General features: G+C 37.9%; 1 protein-coding gene across 1 annotated transcript in view; it reads left to right on the top strand.

Moving 5' to 3' along the window:
• LRRC7 (leucine rich repeat containing 7) overlaps positions 1–19,134 on the top strand; it is a 495,371-nt gene extending 476,237 nt beyond the window's left edge. The window contains exons 26-27 of the mRNA XM_059689215.1: positions 6,095–6,169; positions 18,834–19,134. Coding sequence (XP_059545198.1) covers positions 6,095–6,169; positions 18,834–18,941 — 183 coding nt within the window. The 3' untranslated portion in view covers positions 18,942–19,134. The remainder of the gene's footprint in view (positions 1–6,094; positions 6,170–18,833) is intronic.
• The last annotated feature ends 1,375 nt before the right edge of the window (positions 19,135–20,509 follow it).

The raw sequence follows: 20,509 nt of genomic DNA, 5'->3' as shown, positions 1-20,509 counted from the left end.
ATTTCTAAGGTAGAATTGATAGGTCTTGCTGATGGGTTGAACGATCTTTTACCCTCTCTGCATCCACTCCCTTGGGCATTTAACTTTGAAGTGTCCTCTGCCTCTGTCTCTGGACTTGACCATGTGCCTGGCTTTGGGTAATAGAATGAAGCAGAAGTGCAAGTATAGTGCTTCTAAGTCTACAACTCGAGAGGCCTTGCTCTTCCTTGTGTTCCTGTCATCTCCATGAGGACATTCCTGAGGTAGCCTACTGGCATGGAACAGATACGTGGCAGAGACTTGAAGTGCCCAGTCAGCCCAGTTGAGACTTGTCTAGATCAGTGGTCGGCAAACTCATTAGTCAACAGAGCCAAGTATCAACAGTACAACAATTGAAATTTCTTTTGAGAGCCAAATTTTTTAAACTTAAACTATATAGGTAGTTACATTGTTATTAACTTAATTAGGGTACTCCTAAGGGGAAGAACCACACTCAAGGGGCCAAAGAGCCACATGTGGCTCACGAGCCGCAGTTTGCCGACCACGGCCCTAAGCCACTAATTATATTCTAGAAGCCATTACTCAAAAGAGCTGAGGCTCCTGCCCTGGCTGGTGTGGCTCAGTTTGTTGAGCATCGTCCCAGGCACCAAAAGGTCCCTGGTAGATTCCCAGTCAGGGCACATGCCCTGTTGCAGGCTGGATCCTCCTATGGGGGATCATGCAGGAGGCAGGTGATCGATGTTGATGTTTCTCTTTCATCAGTGTTTCTCTCTCTCTCTCTCCCTCTCCCTTCTTCTCTCTCTAAAAAATCAATAAAAAAAAAGACACTTTTTAAAAAAAATGTGGTGGGTTCAATTCCAGGTCAGAGCACATGCTCTGGTTGCAAGCTCGATTGCCAGTAGGGGGCAGCAGGAGGCAGCTGATCAATGATTCTCTCTCATCATTGATGTTTCAGTCTCTCTCTCCCTCTTCCTTCCTCTCTCAAATCAATAAAAATATATTAAAAAGAAGAAAGAAAAAAAAAGAGCTGATGCTCCTGACTCGGAGCTACTGAAGGAGGTAGCCCTGAAAATTACCAGGAACCTGCAGGAAGCCCTCCAGTTGGGACCCATGTCCACTACTGAGCATGAACAATAGTTGGAGTCACTACCTCTGAGAGTCACCCCTAGAAAACCACAGATGAGCTAGGAGAGGAGGAACTTATCACCCTCTTCACACCCCCTTTCCTAAATCAGAGATGCAAATCCTCTTACCTGTGGCTAGTGCAAGGGGACAATAACAGACATGGGGCTTTCAATGTTCTCCAGCGGGAGAGCAAAGAGAAATTTCCTGGCAATAAACACGGTGTAGCAGGAGACTCATGCACCCTCAATGTGGGCATCGCTGGATAAAAGACCTTGGATTATAGTTCAAACTCCAGACTCCCAATATTATATTAATATTTATTGACCCTACCTTAAGTGCCATCCACTGTTCTAAGTATTTTGTGTATATTCACTCACTTAATCTAATGAGTGAGACATACCATTATTATACCCATTTTACTGATGGGGGGTATACAAAAGTTAATTAACTTGCCGAAGGTCACCCATTTATAAATGATGAACATAGACAGTCTGACTGCAGAGCTATGCTCTCATCTGCTTCTTAGAATATGTGGCAGGCAGAAAAAAATCCCCACCCCCAAAGATGTCTCCCACTACAGCCACTATTAACGTTTAAGAGTCTACCTTTGCAGATATTTTCCCACACAAAAATACATGTAAACATATTTCAGACAACATACAGGGTGGGGCAAAGATAGGTTTACAGTTGTTTGTATGGAAAACAATAAAGGATAAACTTTTGTGTACTCACAACTGTAAACTTCTTCTGCCCCACCCTGTAGTTTCATCCCCCACATAGTGATTTATACTGCTTGTTTCACTGAGCACTAGTGTATTTCTGTTCTTGCCATCTAGGACTTCATTTTTAATGACCACATATTATTATATTAATAGAGGCCTGGTGCACAAAATTTGTGCACTTGGGGGGCAGGGGGGTCCCTCAGCCCGGCCTGTGCCCTCTTGCAGTCTGGGACCCCCTTGGGGGATGTCCACCTGCTGGCTTAGGCCCGATCCCTTAGGGAGCTGGAAGTCAGACATCCCTCTGGCAGCCCGGGAGCCCTTGGGGGATGTCCACTTGCCAGTGGGGAGCAGCCCTAAGCCACAGTCAGACATCCTTAGTGCTGCTGAGGAGGCGGGAGAGGCTCCCACCACCACCACTGCGCTGGCAGCCGTCAGCCTGGCTTGAGGCTGAGCAGAGCTACCCCTGTGGGAGTGCACTGACCACCAGGGGGCAGCTCCTGCATTGAGCATCTGCCCCCTGGTGGTCAGTGTGTGTCATAGTGACCAGTCATTCCCAGTTGTTCTGCTCTTAGGATCAATTTGCCTATTACCCTTTTATTATATAGGATAGAGGCCTGGTGCACGGGTGGGGGCTGGCTGGTTTGCCCTAAAGGGTGTCCCAGATCAGGGTGGGGGTCCCACTGGGGTGCCTGGCCAGCCTGGGTTAGGGGCTGAGGCTGTTTTCTGATTGGCCAAGCCCCCTAGCAGGGACCCTCAACCCATGGGGGTGTGGCCAGCCAGGGTGAGGAGCTGAGGACCATTTTCAGGCTGCCCACAGCCCCCTGGTGACCCAAGCTCCCAGCTTCTCCTTTTTCTCTCTCTTTTTTTTAAGGGATTTATTTATCTTCTATAATTGAAACTTTATAGCCTTGAGCAGAGCCCAGGGCAGGCGGGAAGCTTCTCTTTCTCCATTGCCAGGGGCAAACCAAGTCTCCTACCCGCTCCAGCTCTGTGGCTGCCACCATCTTAGTTGGGTTAATTTGCATACTTGCTCCTGATTGGCTGGTGGGCGTGGCTGGTGGGTGTAGTGGAGTGACAGAGTGATGGTTAATTTGCATCTTTCTCTTTTATTAGTGTAGATATGGATTTATCATAACTTATTTAATCAATCCCCTGTTATTAGACATTTAGGTGCGGTTTGTAATTTTATTGTTACAAATACTACTATGATGAACATATCATAAATGTATGTTGCATATTTGTTCAATTATTTCCTTAAGATAAGTTCTAGAAGTTGAATTAATAGATTTAAAGTTATGTCGTTTTCTAGGAATTTTGAAGCCAATCCGTAGTTTCATCTTAAACTAGAGGCCCGGTGTATGAAATACGTGCACGGGTGGGGTCCCTAGGCCTGGCCTGTGATCAGGGCCGATCAGGTTCCCTGCCTCCCCGCCTCCCTGCCTCCTCCTTCCCTCACCACCCACATCCACCACCACCCACCCCTGGTTCCTCTTCCCAGCCTGGGGTCCTGGCCCTGATCTGGTGATCGGGGCCTGCTGGCCATGGGGAGGGATCGGATGTTGGCCGGCAGACCCCATCTGCAATTGGGGCCTATGGGCTGGAGGCAGCACCTAATTTGAGTGTCTGCCCCCTGGTGGTCAGTGCACCTCATAGCGACTGGTCATTCGGGTCATTCCAGTGCAATGGTCACTTAGTCTTTTATATATAGAGATATGAAGGAAAAGAGAATAAAATCAGAAAGATAAAAATCATTCGAAATCCATAAATGAGTACGTTTCCTAAAGATCTGAAATCCTAAATGAAGACACATGTAGAAGCATTTTAATTAGTGTCTGTTTGTTAAACCATTTACATACACACATACTCAACTGCAGTGGGTTTAAGTGAGAGTCATTAGGTGTACAGATCAGCAAATGAGATGATTTTCTAAATAATAGGCAAGGATATTAAAAGATTGTTTTCTATTTGATTAATAGTTCTTAAGAATTAAAAAAAAAACAATAACAGTTATATTGAGGTCTAATTCACATGCTACAAAATTCATCCTTTTGAAGTATACAATTAAGTGGTTTTTAGCATACTCAAAGAATTGTACAACCATTACCACTATCTGATTTCAGAACTTTTTTATTACTCAATAAAAACTCTGCACACCTTGTCACTCCCAAGGCCCCTGCTCCCCAGCCTTTGGAAAACCCAAATCTGCTTTCCTTTTCTATGCATTTGCCTATTCTTGACATTTCATATAAGTGGAATCATATAATATATGTATGGCCTTTGGTGACCAGCTTCTTTCACTTAGCAAATGTTCCCAAGGTTCATCCATATTGCCAAAACATCCTTCCTTTCTACTGACAAATAATATTCCACTGAATAGGTGTATAGCAAGTATGTCAAACTCAAAAGCTAACACGGGCCAAATAAATAAGGTTGAAGTTTATGTGGGCCGCAAAACAAGAAAACCTTCAATTTTCATAGAAATGTGGGTTTATTTTGATAGAGACATGCTGAATACAAAGGGCTGAAATAAATGAGTAATTGTTAATATAAAATAATAGAACATTTTAATAAAAATTAATATTTTTCTTGAACATTAACTTACCAGACACTGAATAACTGCACAAATTAATAAGTGTAATGCAAGTAAACCTATTTTCTTGTTCTCTGAAAGCAAAATATTTCTACCAAACAAGTCAGTCCAAGACTAATGACATGGCAATCGGCTGCTAAAATATTTGCTGCTAGTATTAGTGGAGAAAAATGGTGCACCTGCATGTAAGGTGTGTAAGGAAAATGAATGCAACACAATTATAGTAATTAGTCATTAGCAAAAATTGTAGTTTGTTATTAATAATTATGTATAACAGGATATTGTAAAATTTAAGTTATGACATTTCTATTAAAATGTTTCTTACATACCATTATATTGGCTGGGCCACAAAAATATTCGTTGTGGGTCGCGAGTTTGACATGCTTGATGTACACCTTTTGTTTATCCATTCATCAGTTCATTCTTCAGATCTTGTCACTATCATACTTAAAATACTTCAGTAGCTCCCCACACTAATTAGCATGTCTATTAAAGGTCCATCTTCATCTGGCCCCAATGTGTTTTGTAGCTTGATTCTCTCCCAGGCTCCCAACCCCATGCCCTGGCATCCTTCCACCACCATGCCAGTCATAATAGAACTACTTGCAGTTTCTTGAATGTAACAGGCACTTTATCCTTTGTGGTATCCCTGCAATCTGCAATACCCTTCCTCCCCTTATCCTTGTGGATGCATTTTATTTGTCCTCCATGATTCAGCTGCCAGGTATTTCCTCCTTTCAGAAGCCCCAAAACACTAAGGATAAGCTATGTGCAACGTCTTTGATAATTTATTATACTTCTCTCATAACACTTGTACTCTTTTGTAATTGGTGGTTTTCTTGACTTTTCCTCCATTATATTGTGAGCTCATTGAAGACTATATTCTGTATATCTCTATAACACTAACAATCAGTCAAGGCCTAGCATGTGAATGTTTTTGTTTTATATATATATATGATCAAAAAATTTAATTTGATAACCTATGAACACAAGCAATAGTGTGGTGAACAGGGGCAGGCTAGAAGGGGTAAATGGTGAAAAGGGGGAGACATATGTAAAACTTTCAGCAATAAAGATTTTTTAATTTTAATTTGACTCTTTTATAAACTAAATTAATCAATATAGAAGTTTTGTAACTATGTAAAATACACTTTATATTTTATATGCATGTTGAAGTTTTCTTATGTTTAATTTGTTCATATGCATTTCATATTTACTAATCTCAATAACATACAAAGTAACATTCATTAAGATAAACCAGTACTTATATGTAATTGTAGTAAGGTTTTTAAAGTGCAAATTGAATTTACAATATATCAAATGGGAGACATTTTCAGTGCAGAATAACTCAAGACAATTTCAGAAGCTGTACAAAAAACAGTTAGTACCATATTTCAAATGATTTAAGAAAGAAATTAAGAATGTGCAATGAAATTAATTTATAAATCATAAGTACACTTTAAAAACAAAATGAACTTTTTTTATGCAAGTAAAGATGTTGTTTTCCTAAAGTTGACTTGGAGAGTGGTGTCTTATTTAAAATACTATAATAATCTTTGAAGTTTACATGTATAAACGGTTTTTAATCTTTTTTCACTGTATCTTATATGAATGAGTTTTTTGAGTAGACCTAGTTCTTGATCATAGAATCCTAACCTCTGTTACTTCTGACTTATAGGGTATCTTTGTTACTAGGGTTCAGCCTGATGGGCCAGCATCCAACCTGCTGCAGCCAGGCGATAAGATCCTTCAGGTAAGACAGACAAAAGGCAATGCATTAAAATGCCAACATTGAAACAAATATGTCACCCTGTTATTCAGTTTACTGACTTGAATTAAATGATGCAAGTCATTGAATTAAATAACTCCTTAGATTCCTTATTTTCCTTTATTGTTTTGGGTTGAGAGATAGGTCAGAAACCAATTCAGTCTGATAGAATCCTATATCCCAGTACCCAGCACATGGTAACTGTTCTGCACACTTTTGTTCCATGAATGATTTTGTTCGGTAATGTATAAAAATTGATACATAACCTATGCATAGTTATCAAGAGAAATGAAGTACCCAAATAGGATATGTATGTGACTTTAGAAGAGGAAGATCTTTAGATGGTCCATATTTAATTTCTCAACAGTAAACTTGTTACTATTTGAATCTGTGAAACACATGGTTATATCTCTCTACTCTTCCTGCTCAACTGTATGAGTAGGGAGAGTAGAGCGTGGCTGTATATAAGGTGACTTTTTAAAATGTATTGTGTGGTGGAAAAAGATGCTCTAACTTAAAGCTCTGCATATCAGAAAAGGGTCAGTCCAGTAAACACTTAAGTAAACGCTTGGTATAACCTCATCCATTTTGCTTATTTGCCCTTCTCCCCATATACACAGTGCTTAATCATTTCCTACATCACATGGAAAGGCTCTTAAGTATCATCTATTTAAGATTTGGTTTTTTTACTTATGACCCCAGAAATTTTCTGCTATGTAACTACATGGAATTATTTGACATTGCAGATATTTGACCATTTGGAATAATTCAACATAATTTACTAAAGACTTAGGGACACTGTAAAGGCAGGTCATGTGAGAAAGGAACCTTCTAGTCTTACTGGCTTTTGCAAACAAAGTTACAAAAATGCAAAGGCCCCACTCAGCTCTGAGGAATCTTCTGTCTTCTAGTTACTGAACTCTCTCAGAAGGCCCTACAAAAGTAAAACCCCTATATAACCCAGTGTGTGTGTGTGTGTGTGTGTGTGTGTGTGTGTGTGTGTGTAATGGCCTGGACATTTTATTCTCAGAAATATGTTTAACTATCAAAATCATGAAAAATCAAGTTTTTGAAAGTGATAATTCTCTGGAAAGACTAAGGGCTGCTCCAACCTGTGGCAGTCTCACAGCAGAAATACTGAGTTTATTCCATGCAGGCAGAAGAGCAAACCAGCAGTTGGTCTTTTGAGCTGAAACATGGAAAGCAAAAAGACACATAAAATATTCTAACATTTTTCTTTACTGCTTTATCCTGAAAGTGCTATACTTTTGGGTCTCCTAACTAGACCATTGGTCTTCAGCATTTTATATCATGTCCATGGGACTCCCGTTAATTATGTGCAAAGTGAACTATGACTAACATAGCTGAGGTCCCTCCAGCTCAAAAATTTAACTGTTTAATAATTTTATCACTTTCCATGAAAAATGGCCATGAATAAACTAACAACATAACTCCATAACACTCAGTGAGTGGTGCTGTTTGTCTAGCAGAGGAAATGGCTAGTTTTCTTCTCTACTGAATCTCAGAGAAATAATTTTGAATCTTAAAGGCTAAAAAAAATGTGGCTGGTGAACCTCAGATCGCTGACCAATTAGAATGCCAGACTGAGTAGAGTAGCTGTCTTTTATTTTTAATTTTTTAAAATATATTTGTATTGATTTCAGAGAGAAGAGGGAGGAGGGAGAGACAAATGGAAACATCAATGATGAGAGAATCACTGATCAGCTGATTCCTGCACGTCCCCTCAAGTAGCTTTCAATAGCTTGAGACAAGTTGGGGAGTTGCCTTCATCCATGACAAGTAGCAAAAGAAATAATTTTCTCTTCAAATTCAAAAAAAGGAATATATACAAATGGATATAAATATGTTATATTTATCTATAGAGATAAAGACAGAGATAGAGATAAAGTCAGAGATAGCGATAGATAGAGAGAGAGATACTGAGATATACTGCAGAAGGGAAATGAGAATTAAGTTAGTGTCAGGCTGCCAGGTTAGAATCCACATTTCTGGCTATAAAATTCTAGAAGAGTTATATGTGTGGACATGGGAGTTAAGTATTTCTAGTCCCTAAGCAGTATACAGCCACAGCAAAGTGCTCAGAGGAATGCAGTCCTAATGCAAGAAGTAGGAAGGAATTATTAGCCAAATCAGTTAAAAGCCAAAAATACTGCAGAAGAGCTGCATCAGGATGTCTCCTCTCTTCACAAATGACAATTCAGGATGTAAGATTTTTATTTTTGCTATAGAACTCATTTGCATCTAGTACAATAAATTTAAGTTCTATTCAGTAAAAGAAATATGCACATAGACCTTAATTCAAATAAAGTACTATAGTTAGAGTTTCAGTCATACCAGTTGAAAAGCACAAGTGGCCAATTATACTTTCTCAAAGAAGTAAGAATGATTAATTCTAAACTGAAATAAATGTCAAAATCAGCTGCTAAGAGGGAAAGTTATATTTTTTCTATTTATAATACTACCAGAGGCCTAATGCATGAAATTCGTGCGGGTGGTAGGGCCCTCAGCCCGGCCTGCACCCTCTTGCAATCTGGGACCCCTTGCTTCTAACCACCTGCCTGCTCGCTCCTTACCTCCTGCCTGCTCGCGCTTTACTGCTTGGCTTTAGCGCTGCTGTGGAGGTGGAAGAGGGTCCTGCCACCGCCACTGTGCTCACCAGCTGTGAGCCCAGCTTCTGGCTGAGTGGCACTCCCACTGTGGGAGCGCACTAACCACCAGGGCGCAGCTCCTGCATTGAGCATCTGCCTCCAGGTGGTCAGTGCACATCATAGTGACTGGTTGTTTTGGTCAGTCAGCAGTAACGGTCGCTGGGCTTTTATTATATAGACTAGAGGCCCGATGCACGAAATTTATGCACTGGGGTGGGGGGGACTTGTCCCTCAGCCCAGCCTGCACCCTCTCCAAACTGGGACCCCTCGAGGGATGCCCGGGCAGTTGGACATCCCTCTCACAATCCAGGACTGCTGGTTCCCCACCACTTGCCTGCCTACCTGCCGGATTGCCTCTAACCGCTTCTGCCTGCCAGCCTGATCACCCCCTAACCACTCCCCTGCCACCCTGATCGACGCCTAACTGCTCCCCTGCTGGCCCGATTGCCCCTAACTGCCCTCCCCTGCAGGCCTGGTTGCCCCCAACTGCCCTCTCCTGCTGGCCCAGTCACCCCCAACTGCCCTCCCCTGCAGGCCTGGTCCCTCCCAACTGCCCTCCCGTGCCAGCCATCTTTGACCACATGGGGGTGGTCATCTTGTGTGTTGGAGTGATGGTCAATTTGCATATTACTCTTTTATTAGATAGGATTGGCTCTTAGTTTAAAGAACACTGGAAAAGAATGGGTTTGTATCAGTGAGTTATCTGTCATTTACAAAATCGTAGAACATGTTATCACTGGAACAAATTTATTTACAAGCCTTAATGACAATGTACAACCTGGAAAATTAAGGTAAAAGAGGGAGAAAAAACAAAAAGCAATGAATGAGCCCCCTAAGTGAGTTTCATCTAACCCTATAGCAAATAACAGAAGAGATATGAAATAGCAAAATAGATAGACCTTTCCCAAACCTCCCCTAAACTCATTACTTATTAAATAGGAGTCATCTCTTTTTATGTAACTCTTTTTACCCATTACTTTCTTCTTATTCTGCTCTGATATTATGAGAAAGCTATTTGAATTACATGAAAATGTGTGCCTTAAGGGATAGTGTTAGTTAAAACATTTTGGGTTAATAAAACATATTTACATGATTTTTCTGTCATTTTACGATTCATCTTCCCAGAATAGACACTATAAATAATGAGCACATTCCAATGACTTTCTGTGATTAGTAAGTCATGTTGCTTTAAGACAGCATGGCAAAAGGAAAGAGCACTGTGCTAGGAGAGTTGACCCCTCATAGTCTCACTTTCTGTACAGTTGAATTATAGAAGAGGGAGAAAGAACAAGTGAAAGCACATGGGTCATAAAAAATGTTATTAGGCCCAGCCGTCGTGGCTCAGTGGTTGAGGGTCGATCTATGAACTAGGAGGTCATGGTCCAATTCTCAGTCAGGGCATGTGCCCAGGTTGCGGTATCTATCCCTAGCGGGGGGCATGCAGGAGGCAGCCAATCAATGATTCTCATCACTGATGTTTCTGTCTCTCACTCCCTCTCCCTTCCTCTCTGAAATCAAGAAAAATATATTTTTTAATAAAAATATATTTTAATAAATAAATAAATAGAAGTTCTCCTCCCAAAAGCTATAAAAAGTAAAGAGTGAGAAAATTTTGTTATGGTTAAAGTGAAGTGTGAGACCCTTAAAGAATAAACTTAAGATATTTGGAAATGTCACTAAAGCATTCCCCAACAAGGCCAAATAAGTTAACACTTTTCTATATTTGATCTTATTTGCTGGTTAAAAGTTAAAAATAACGGAAAGGTTGGGAGGCAGGTGGGTAAGGGGACCCTGGCGTGTGGGGTTGGGGGGTATGCAGTGATCACTTGACTCGTAGTGTCCAGAGAAATTATTGCCTATAATGATATGATACATTTGAGGAACAGGATTTTTTAGAAATACAATTCCATTAGAAGACAACCAAAAATAACTTTAAATAATGTATCCAGTTTTATATCCGAGAGTTTCACTGCATATCTTTATTATTTCATTTTATTCTGATCTATAAAGTTTAGCAGAGATTACTTTTAAAAAAAAATAAGAAATATGGTACTTTTTGCAAATCAAAACAATTACATGGTATTAAGTAAAACATGAACACCAATAAAAACAAGTTAAGTTCGTTAGGCAGGCTCTGACTTCCATCATTTGGCTGAAATTAAATAATATTAATTAAACACCTATATGATCTCATTTATATCATGCAACAAACCTGCAAGATATATATTGTTGGCAGAGGTTAAATAACTTATGTGAGCTTCTTCAATTACAAATGCCTGATGCTACTGTAGCAAATTTTACTGATGGCATCATAGTCACCATATTTTCTCTTTATTTATTTATTTGGAAAACATACATTAGATTCCCACTATGTACAAAGTATTGTGCCGAGCAATGTGAACAATGTAATGGGGACTGTAACAAAGTCCCTGCCTCGACACAGCCTAGTCCAGAAAGTAGACAAGCCCAAAATTACACAGAGCAGAAAACGAAGGAGGAAGAGAGGCAGGAAAGAGCTGACAATCAAACATTTAATGAAATGGACTCCTACTCTGACTTCTTTTAAAACCTAGCTTTTCACCGAAACAGACAGCAATCTGGCTACAAAGAGCCCTCTGAAAATGAGACGCTGATTTTTACAGTTATTCTTTTCTTGGCAGAAGTCAAAGGAATAAAGTGTAGCTCGTCAGGGAACTGCTTTGCAAACCAAGGGAGGGAATTCATTTCTTAGAGATGTTCAGTCAACATGTTTGATAAGAAGAAAGCAGACATTCTAAAATCAGGACGGATAACCAAGTAAATATCTTTACTTATTAACAGTTCTATATCTACATTACTACACAAATAATTCGAAAAATCTTCAGTTGAGTCTATTCTAACGTGTCTTTTTTTAGCCTGAATTCATGAAACATTCAAGCCACAGTACATGTGTGCACTTAAGACAGAAGAAAAATTTATATCTGTGTCTTATTTTATGAAGATTTTTTAATTTTTTTATTAAGTTATTACATATGTGTCCTTATCCCCACGTTACCCCCCATTCCCCCCACTCATGCCCTCACCCCCCTGTTGTCTGTGTCCATTGGTTAGGCCTATATGCTTGCATATAAGTCCTTTGGTTGATCTCTCCTCCTTACCCCCACCCTCCCCTACCTTCCCTCTGAGGTTTCTATGAAGATTTTTTTAATGCTACAGTAAAAGCCACTAAAGACTTTAAACTTTCTCATTTTTAAAAAGTGCACTATAAAAAGTGCAATATAAATTTTTCATGTGAATGCTCTAAGTCTTTAAGGCCTGTAGTTCAGATGTTTTATAGAAAGTAAAAAAATGTAATGACTTGGCATAGAATCATTGTTGTATTGATTATGCAGTACTCTCAGCCCTAAATATATCCTAATACTTAAGGAGAATATTCTAACAGATTAAAATTCTGAAGTGGGAATTAATTCCAGGTAGTTAATGTGAAACATAATTATCTAAGATTCCCACTGTTTCTGATAATGTCTGGCTGTCAGGATTTGACAACATGAAAGCTTGCCCTTATAGCTCTGTATTTTCAGTTGTTCCTCATCTCAAGAGCTTTAGGCATTTGAAGTGCAAATTATTAATGTATGAATGTATAGCTAACGTACAAAATACATGTGCACTGGCCCTTTAAATGTTTGTCCCTTGAGTGTGAGTTTAAATCAAACAAAAAATCACATGTCCATGTGTCTAATCTAGTCTGTGTATCTTTTTTGGATTCTAAAAAGAGTCATGCTGTTTTTATTGGATAACCTCACAAACGCTGTAGCCAAGATTTCTCAGAGACTCATTTTTAAGTTTAGAACTTTGAATAATAAGGATACAGCAGAATTCCTAGGAGAGTTACAGCGTCATCTGGACTCTGGAGAATATCTGCAGTATAAATAAAACTCCATAATTCATTCACTTAACAAAACATTTACCAGAAGGAAATCAAAGATAAATCCAGGAAGGACCAGGAGGATGAAATCCCGAAACAAGTGTGTTTTACAGTAAACTGGAGCTGTAATTGCAAAGCTCCAATTTTTTTTGGAATAATAAATATTATTTTCATTAACCCTCAATCTTTTCATGTCTAAATCATGGAAAAGAGTGATTAAAAAGGCATGTGTGGCACAGATGACAAGTGGAATTAAAATAAGGAAAGACATCTTCTATAAATAACAAAGATCATAGTAAAATATTTATTTACATTTTCAAACCAGCTAAAGCCAGAAACCCATTAATTACATGTTCTCAAAGGATAATATTCTCAGAATATATTTTCTTTCCCGGATGGTTTTCTTATTAACTTCATCTTGACTTAATAAGTCATTCATTTATTTCTCATTGTTCATTACTTGCAATTTCCTCAAAATTGCACACATTCTATTATAATCTATGGTAGGCTGTGTTTACATAAAACATATATGTAGTTAAATGTTGCAATATATTTAAAAATTTTATTAATTTAGCATGTATTCCTCAACTCATCTTTTGCGTTAATAAAATACATATATTCAAAATATCAAATGGCCCTAGGCAGTTCGGCTCAGTGGATAGAATAGCAGCCTGTGGACTGAAGGATCCCGGGTTTAATTCCAGTCAAGGGCATGTACCTCAGCTGCAGGCTCCTCCTCCGCCCGGGCCTGGTTGGGGCTTGTGTAGGAGGCAACCAATCCATGTGTTTCTCTCACATCGATATTTCTCTCTGTCTTTTTCTCTCTTCCACTCTCTCTATAAATAAATGGAAAAATAGCATCGGGTGAGAATTTTTTTAAAAAATAATAATATAAAATGAATAAATGTAAAATATATCCTTTTTTTCTAAAGCATCATTGAATATATACTCTGCAGTTAATATTGCCTAGTACCAGCCTTTATTTCCTCAGCTCTTCTATTCACACACATGAAACAACAAAACCTTACTGGCTGAAATATTGTGATTCTTCTGGTCTCCATGTTAATTGGAAAAGCCCTGCATAGATGCAGTAACAAAATTATTTGATTCCCTGTCTGAACTGCTGGAGATGTAAGCCAGATGGCCATATTCACTTCAACAAACAATATAAATTCACTTTTTCTGAATGGAAAAAGGTTCCCTGGAACCAAGATTATCTTCTTCCATTCAAACCTCTGTTATTGCCCACCTTGGCATCAGGCCTAACATAATGTTCCATATCAAGAAATAATGAATTAACATTCAAAAGTGCATTTACTTAACGAACCTAAAACATTTGTTACAACCTCACAACACTCAGTGAAACAAATTACGTCGAGAGGAAAGTTCATTGATTACTGCGACATAAGTTCCCACCTAGCCATTAGCTGTGTGAGCTTGGCTATTTCGCCTTACCTCTCTGATCTTTACATTTTCATCTTTTTAAAAAGTTAGGCTTAACTAAACACGAAACAAAAGTTCTTTCCTCTGGCATTTTGTCCTTTTGTTCTCAAGGTTTAATGAAAATTATATTTCTTAATTTCAGGAAAGTAATAGTGAAGTGACATTAAGAGTAGAAGCTAACATTTATTGATTGAGCAGGTATAGGGTGTCCTGTGCATTTGACATATATTAATTCATTTGATATTTAATAACTTTCCAAAATGACACACTCTCTGATCTTCCAAACTCCTCCTGTTATTTTGAAGCCATTCCAGGCAGTCGCTAGCTGTGGTCTTTTAAGCCAGCCTCTTGAGGTTCACCAAAGCTCTGGTTTAGATCCAAAACGTTTAGGGGGACTAGAATTACAGATAGAGTCCTAATGTTTATTTGACAAAGTGATCTAATTTATCAGTCCGCTTATTTCTTCTGGGAAATCAGCTCTCTGCTTGTGTTTCCAATTGTCATTTGTACTTATAAAGCATGAAAACTGAAAGCTGAGGCTTTAATTTTACATTAAAAGCTAAGTTATACAAAGGGCCTCCCTAGCCTTGACTCAGAAACTGAACTGTGGTTCTGAGCGTCTTGAAGCCTGGTTCATTGGCAGCGAACCCGGATTCAAGGCCAGAGGTAGCCGGGCTGTGCCTTTTCCCTGTTCTGTCCTCTGTGCTACACAAAGCTAGGCGTCATCGGGGCCACTAGAAAGTACTTGATTCTCTAGGATTTCCCGCTATCTTATGAGCACTCTGCCATACTCCCATTCAGGATGACTCTTCCCTGCTCTCCTCCTGTGAATTTCTCCCCTCAGTGCATTGGTCCCCCTAAGAATCCCCGTCCTTTAGGACCTGTGTCACCCACCTTTCCCTCCCCCATTACAGACAGACTTTCCTGGATGCCCAGGTCGACAGACAGCAAACATTAGCTTCCAGTTCTGCTCTACGTGTCCAAAGCTGCCTGCAGCCATATCCTGCTCCCCTAGTCAGATTTCCCTTCACTCACAAGCTCTCTTAAAACTTAGTTTTTGATCAATCTCTCAGCCTTTCATGTGGGTAATACCAGGCTGCAATACAACCTTAGCTCTGTGGCTAATGCTGCCACTCTGACCTCCTCCTGAATTCTAATCTCTTCTTACTAAATAATGATCAACATTTCCTTTGCATGCATCCCCCCGCACCACAAACTCCATTGTCTTCCCAGCTAAGCTTTGCTGTTCCACCAGGGTGTCCATTTTCTGTTAAGGGCATCACGGTTAGATTCCTGTTTGTTTCGTATTCTTTTGTTTGATCAGTTGCCAAATTTATAGATTCTACCCTAAAAGCTTTCTCCTTTTTAATCTATTTCCTCTCAAGACTCCTGGCACTGCCCTAGCAGATATTCTACTTTTGAGAGAGAAGGCTCACAAATGGCTCCAAAAACTCAATTAAGCTACAGTTAAAACTGTGAGAACAAGAAATTCAGCATTTCTGTAGATTCCAATTTAGGACTAAATATTATTTCCACTATTATTTTTTAAATAAGTTCAATTAAACCTGATAGGAATCTAAATTACGGCTTTGCAACCACTGTAAAAGAACAGAATTATGTTAGGAGGCACTATAGTAATAATTTTAATGAGAAAAAAGTTCATTATTTTATCATAATTAGTTAAATGTCAGTTCGAATCACTGAAAGCAATAGCAGTCTTATTATTTCAGTGATGTATTGAGAGAAATAATAATAAAAACCATGGGGTTGGAAGTATTGGCAAGCAAACTGATCTAAGGGCATAATCCCCACTCCAACTCTCACCTCTCTCCCTGGCTCTCTCATGCTCTCAGTTTCTCTATCCAGAAAGGTCTGTTTAAATGTTTTACATATTGGGCTCTCTCTCTTCCTTTGGAAGAAAAGATCTATGAGTTAACCCTACCTACACATTAGCTTATTTTTATGGTTGCTTCTTATGCTAAAGTCATCTAAATTCATAGATATTTTTATTTTTTTAATTTTCGTAAAAATGATTACATACATGAATCAACTCTTCTCCCTGCATGGACTGATGCAGAATTCACTTGAAATGGCCAACCATTCTGTCCATGGCTAGAGGAGACTCCAGGCTTGAATCTAGACAAGGACTTATGATCTCTTACTAATCACACTTGCCAGGTGTGAGTACCAAGAAACTCTTCTTAAGTTCCTCAGAGAAACAGCTTTCTTAGAAATTGTCCCTCTTCTCTTCCTTCTTCTGAACGACCCTAATTCTTTATCTCTTCTGATGCTAATTCAATTCAGCATACATTTGCTGAGTGCTTACTACATGCAAGGTCTTTTCTACATTATTTTTAATTATGTCCATGGCTATTTCCCCTTCTGGGGGGTCACCTCTGATGGGAGCCTCATGTTCCATCTCCCTTCCTTTCTATCCCCAGTGCCTGGCACAACACCTGGGGTACAGTCCACATATGGCAGACATTTTTTACTGGAGGAAAAAATCAAGATGGTGGAGGTGGACCATCCTACTTCAAAGATCTTTTAATAAAAGTATCATTCAGAATTAACAACTATGACCAGTTGGCTACCTGAGTTTTGTACCACTTATGCCCTATTATTTTGTGACAATAGTTTCTAAAACCATGATCAGATGTGATAATGGACAATATACCATGCATGGGCTCCAAATACTAGAGCATTCCTTCTCCCCAGACAATGAAATATTTAAATTTTGAACAAGTCCCTGAAAGTTCTCAGTGAATTTTGAGGTCATTGCAATTCTAGTTTTTTAGTCTGCAGGTAGAGAAATCTGAGCACTCACAAATCTAGTTATTTTTAAGATTTGACATTCAAGAATTCCATTATTAGTTAAATTTTAAATTAAGGTATTTAAATTGTGGCCAAATTAAAGACATTAAAGTAGTTAGTATGACCTTCAAAAGTATAGTGGGATAAACGTACTATATTTCGCCCAAGTTTGCTACTTTCCTGATGTCAGAATCAGGAGAGTAAAAAGCGGAGTGTACCATATGCTATTCTCTATTCCACTTCACCACCTGATCAAATAACATCAAATGAAACCGAGTTGTCTGTTTTGTACCATAAATTAAGGCAAGAAATTTGGGCTGTGAACACACACAGCTACTATTACCTGCCACAGAAACAGCCAGTACCAACTCTGATAGCATTAAGTAAATGTTATTAAATAATATATATAAAGAGAGAAAGATTCTTTAATTTAAAATAAATTTGTACATATTTTTCCATGAGTTTACATTTTTGTTTCCCAGTATTTTCCTTATTCAAAGATGTACGATGGTTTTTTTTAAAAAAAAATCAATATTTTAGGGCCTTCTTTATCATGTCATTAACCAACCAATTTTAATGAACTAGTGATAAATTAAGCAGACAACTTTCACCTAAGTTATAAAGATTATACAGTATTGCTGTTTTAAATTCAAAAAACCCAAACGTGTGAAATACCTTAAATGAGTGGTTATTTGAAATTAAATTAATCATATTTTAAGGAAGCATAAAAAGGTAGAATCACAAATGCAATGGGTGCCCCAAATTAGTCTCAGTCAACTGAAAATTGAAAAAAAATCAGCCAATTAACTGGCTCTATTACTTGTACTTTGCCAAGCAGCCAATTGGGCTGGCTCTTCCAAATCAACTGAGTCTCAGACCACAGGAGAACAGTTACATAGCTGTCACTCACACCGTTTCCACGTTTCAGTAAGGTTGTCTTTTATTTTGGCCTTCATGACAGCAAAGCTTTATGGGATCCACTTCTCTCTCTATTAATAATAAAATTCACTCAATCAAGAAAATCTGCAATTTAATGTAGAGAAAAACCAAAGACCCATGAGCACTCACTACAAAGAAGCACATTCATTTTGTGAAATAAATATCGAACAATAGCCCGTTTGAATCCTGAAAATGTAACCTTAAGCTAATTGTGCTTAAAATGAATTTTGATTGCATAGCTTGAGGATTCTTGACTAGAAGAATGGTGGGCATGTCCACTGTCACTAATGTCAGTGTGCCTTATCCCTGGGATGGGATTGAGAGCCACTGTTGTAGTTAATGGATATACTTGTATTTAACAATGGGGGGAATAAAAATGACTGCTTTAATATAAAAATGTACAAGGTAAGAACTTTCAAATGAGTCAAAATAAGATTTGTCATGCTTTGCATGACTGAAATATTTGACCATGCAGACGGGCTTGTATCAAGTAGGCAGTGGTCCCGTGGACACTTCAGAACCGTCTCAACTAAGTTCCTGCAGAAACAAAATAAATCAGAACAACAACACCGAGCTAGTGCCGTATTTCAAGAACGTATGTTCTTCACCAGTGCGTTTCTGCAGTTAGCACAGTGGCTAAGACTACACTAGGACGGTCTTAGGTAGAACATGCTAGGTACTTGAAAAACATTTGTTGAGTTAATAAAGTTGAAGCTGGGTGAAATTAATTAGTTGTTTCCACACTTGCAATTCTATTGTGAATTTTTAAACTGCTAACTTTTGGTTGCTCAAAACTCACTTGACTCTTATGATTGGAAACTGTGATAAAGTGATAAACAAATGTCTTTGCATTGATTGCCCTGTTTTATTTGCATATTTACAGGCAAATGGACATAGTTTTGTACATATGGAACACGAAAAAGCTGTATTACTACTGAAGAGTTTCCAGAACACAGTAGACCTAGTTATTCAACGTGAGCTTACTGTCTGAATATTTTTTATAAATAGTGAAGATAACGTCTAGCCAGACCTAATGTTCAAAAATAAATTTATACATAGAGACAAATTTTGCCAATTGCTGGACCAATGGCAAACATTAGTGCCAAATGTATAATACTATATGTTAGCACTGATCATCCTTACAAATGTTAACTATATAAATACGATGTTCATGTGGTTATGTATTAGTTTTAATTGTCAGCCTCTGGCTGTGCATTGGTGCAGTTTTTTTTTGTTGTTGTTGGTTTGTTTGTTTTTTTAACCAAATAAGTTTCTTCTCAAAGTGGATTTCATATGATTTCGGAAGCACGGAAGCACACACAAGCTCTTTACAAATTCTGCTCTCCATCAGAAACACTGCCTCAATGTTGTATCTGCCTTTATATAGAAAATACAAATATGAAGAATTGTAATTCCCATTAAATATTTCTAGCACAAGGTATATGTTGGCATATACACAAAAAAAGAATATAGAGCAAAACAATATTTTCATAAACTAAACACCTCGGATTGAGAAAGAAAATATATCTTAAAATAAGACTTTACTATATTGACTCTTTTTCAATAAAAATTACATGATAATGCCTTATGAAAGTAACTGTACATATGGTATAAAGTGTTTATATTTGGTTCCATATTCATTTGCTAAATTCTCATAACACAGAGTGAAATATTTCATAAGTTAGCCATTTATCTCTGGGACCTGAATAAAAACTAGGACGAACTAATTTATTCAATGCCTTTAGCTAATTAATTACAGAATTTGCAGAGTTAAAATACAGACTAAAGGTCATTATAGGTAAATCTTTTCACCACAAATTTAAGCAGTGGATGATGGGTGGCAGGAAAAGTATTGCTTTATTTCTTTCAAGTTTATATTGATTATAAACTGTAGCCCTTGTGATTTCTTTACTTGTAAATGTGGAATTTATTTGTGTGTTGCTTTCTCTAATTTGCTACTTTTAAATACTTTGAAATGAGTTTTGGGGATTGATAAAATTTATCATTAAGAAAAACTGCTGTTAGAAAGTTAATGTGGGAGATTTAAAAACTTTGGTATTTAAATATGAAACTTCAAATATAATTTCTCAGAGCGATAGTCTACCTGTAGTATTCATTTTGATGCCTGTTTTTGTGGGCAGAAATAGAGAAAATACTTTTGTTTCAAAAAAGTTTCAAAGTATATAAAATCCTGAATTTTGTCTCACTCGAGAAAAAGACAAGCATAGTTCATATGGACTTAGTTATTTTTACATTAGAACTGTTTTACTCAATAAAAAAATAAATTCATTTTATAATCCTTTAAACACATTTCTTTATATATTTATCATTAATTTGATTAAAATATTAATTTGAAATTTTAGAATAATTTCCCAAAGTTGTTGTATGAATTATCTCTCATATTTCCATATAGCTGTTTTTAATATATATATATATTATAAATTTACTTTGCACACTAGTATTTCAAGTCCTCTATTAGGATTTTCACAGTAGTAGCCCATATTGATGTCACTGAAGCTCTGAGAATAATATTTGTAAGTTAAATGTTTTATGGGGACA

This window comes from Myotis daubentonii, chromosome 3 (genome assembly GCF_963259705.1).
Source record: "Myotis daubentonii chromosome 3, mMyoDau2.1, whole genome shotgun sequence".
NCBI classification, from domain to species: Eukaryota; Metazoa; Chordata; class Mammalia; order Chiroptera; family Vespertilionidae; genus Myotis; species Myotis daubentonii.
Note: the sequence above shows the minus strand (reverse complement) of the source record. Positions and strands in the feature narration are given on the sequence as shown.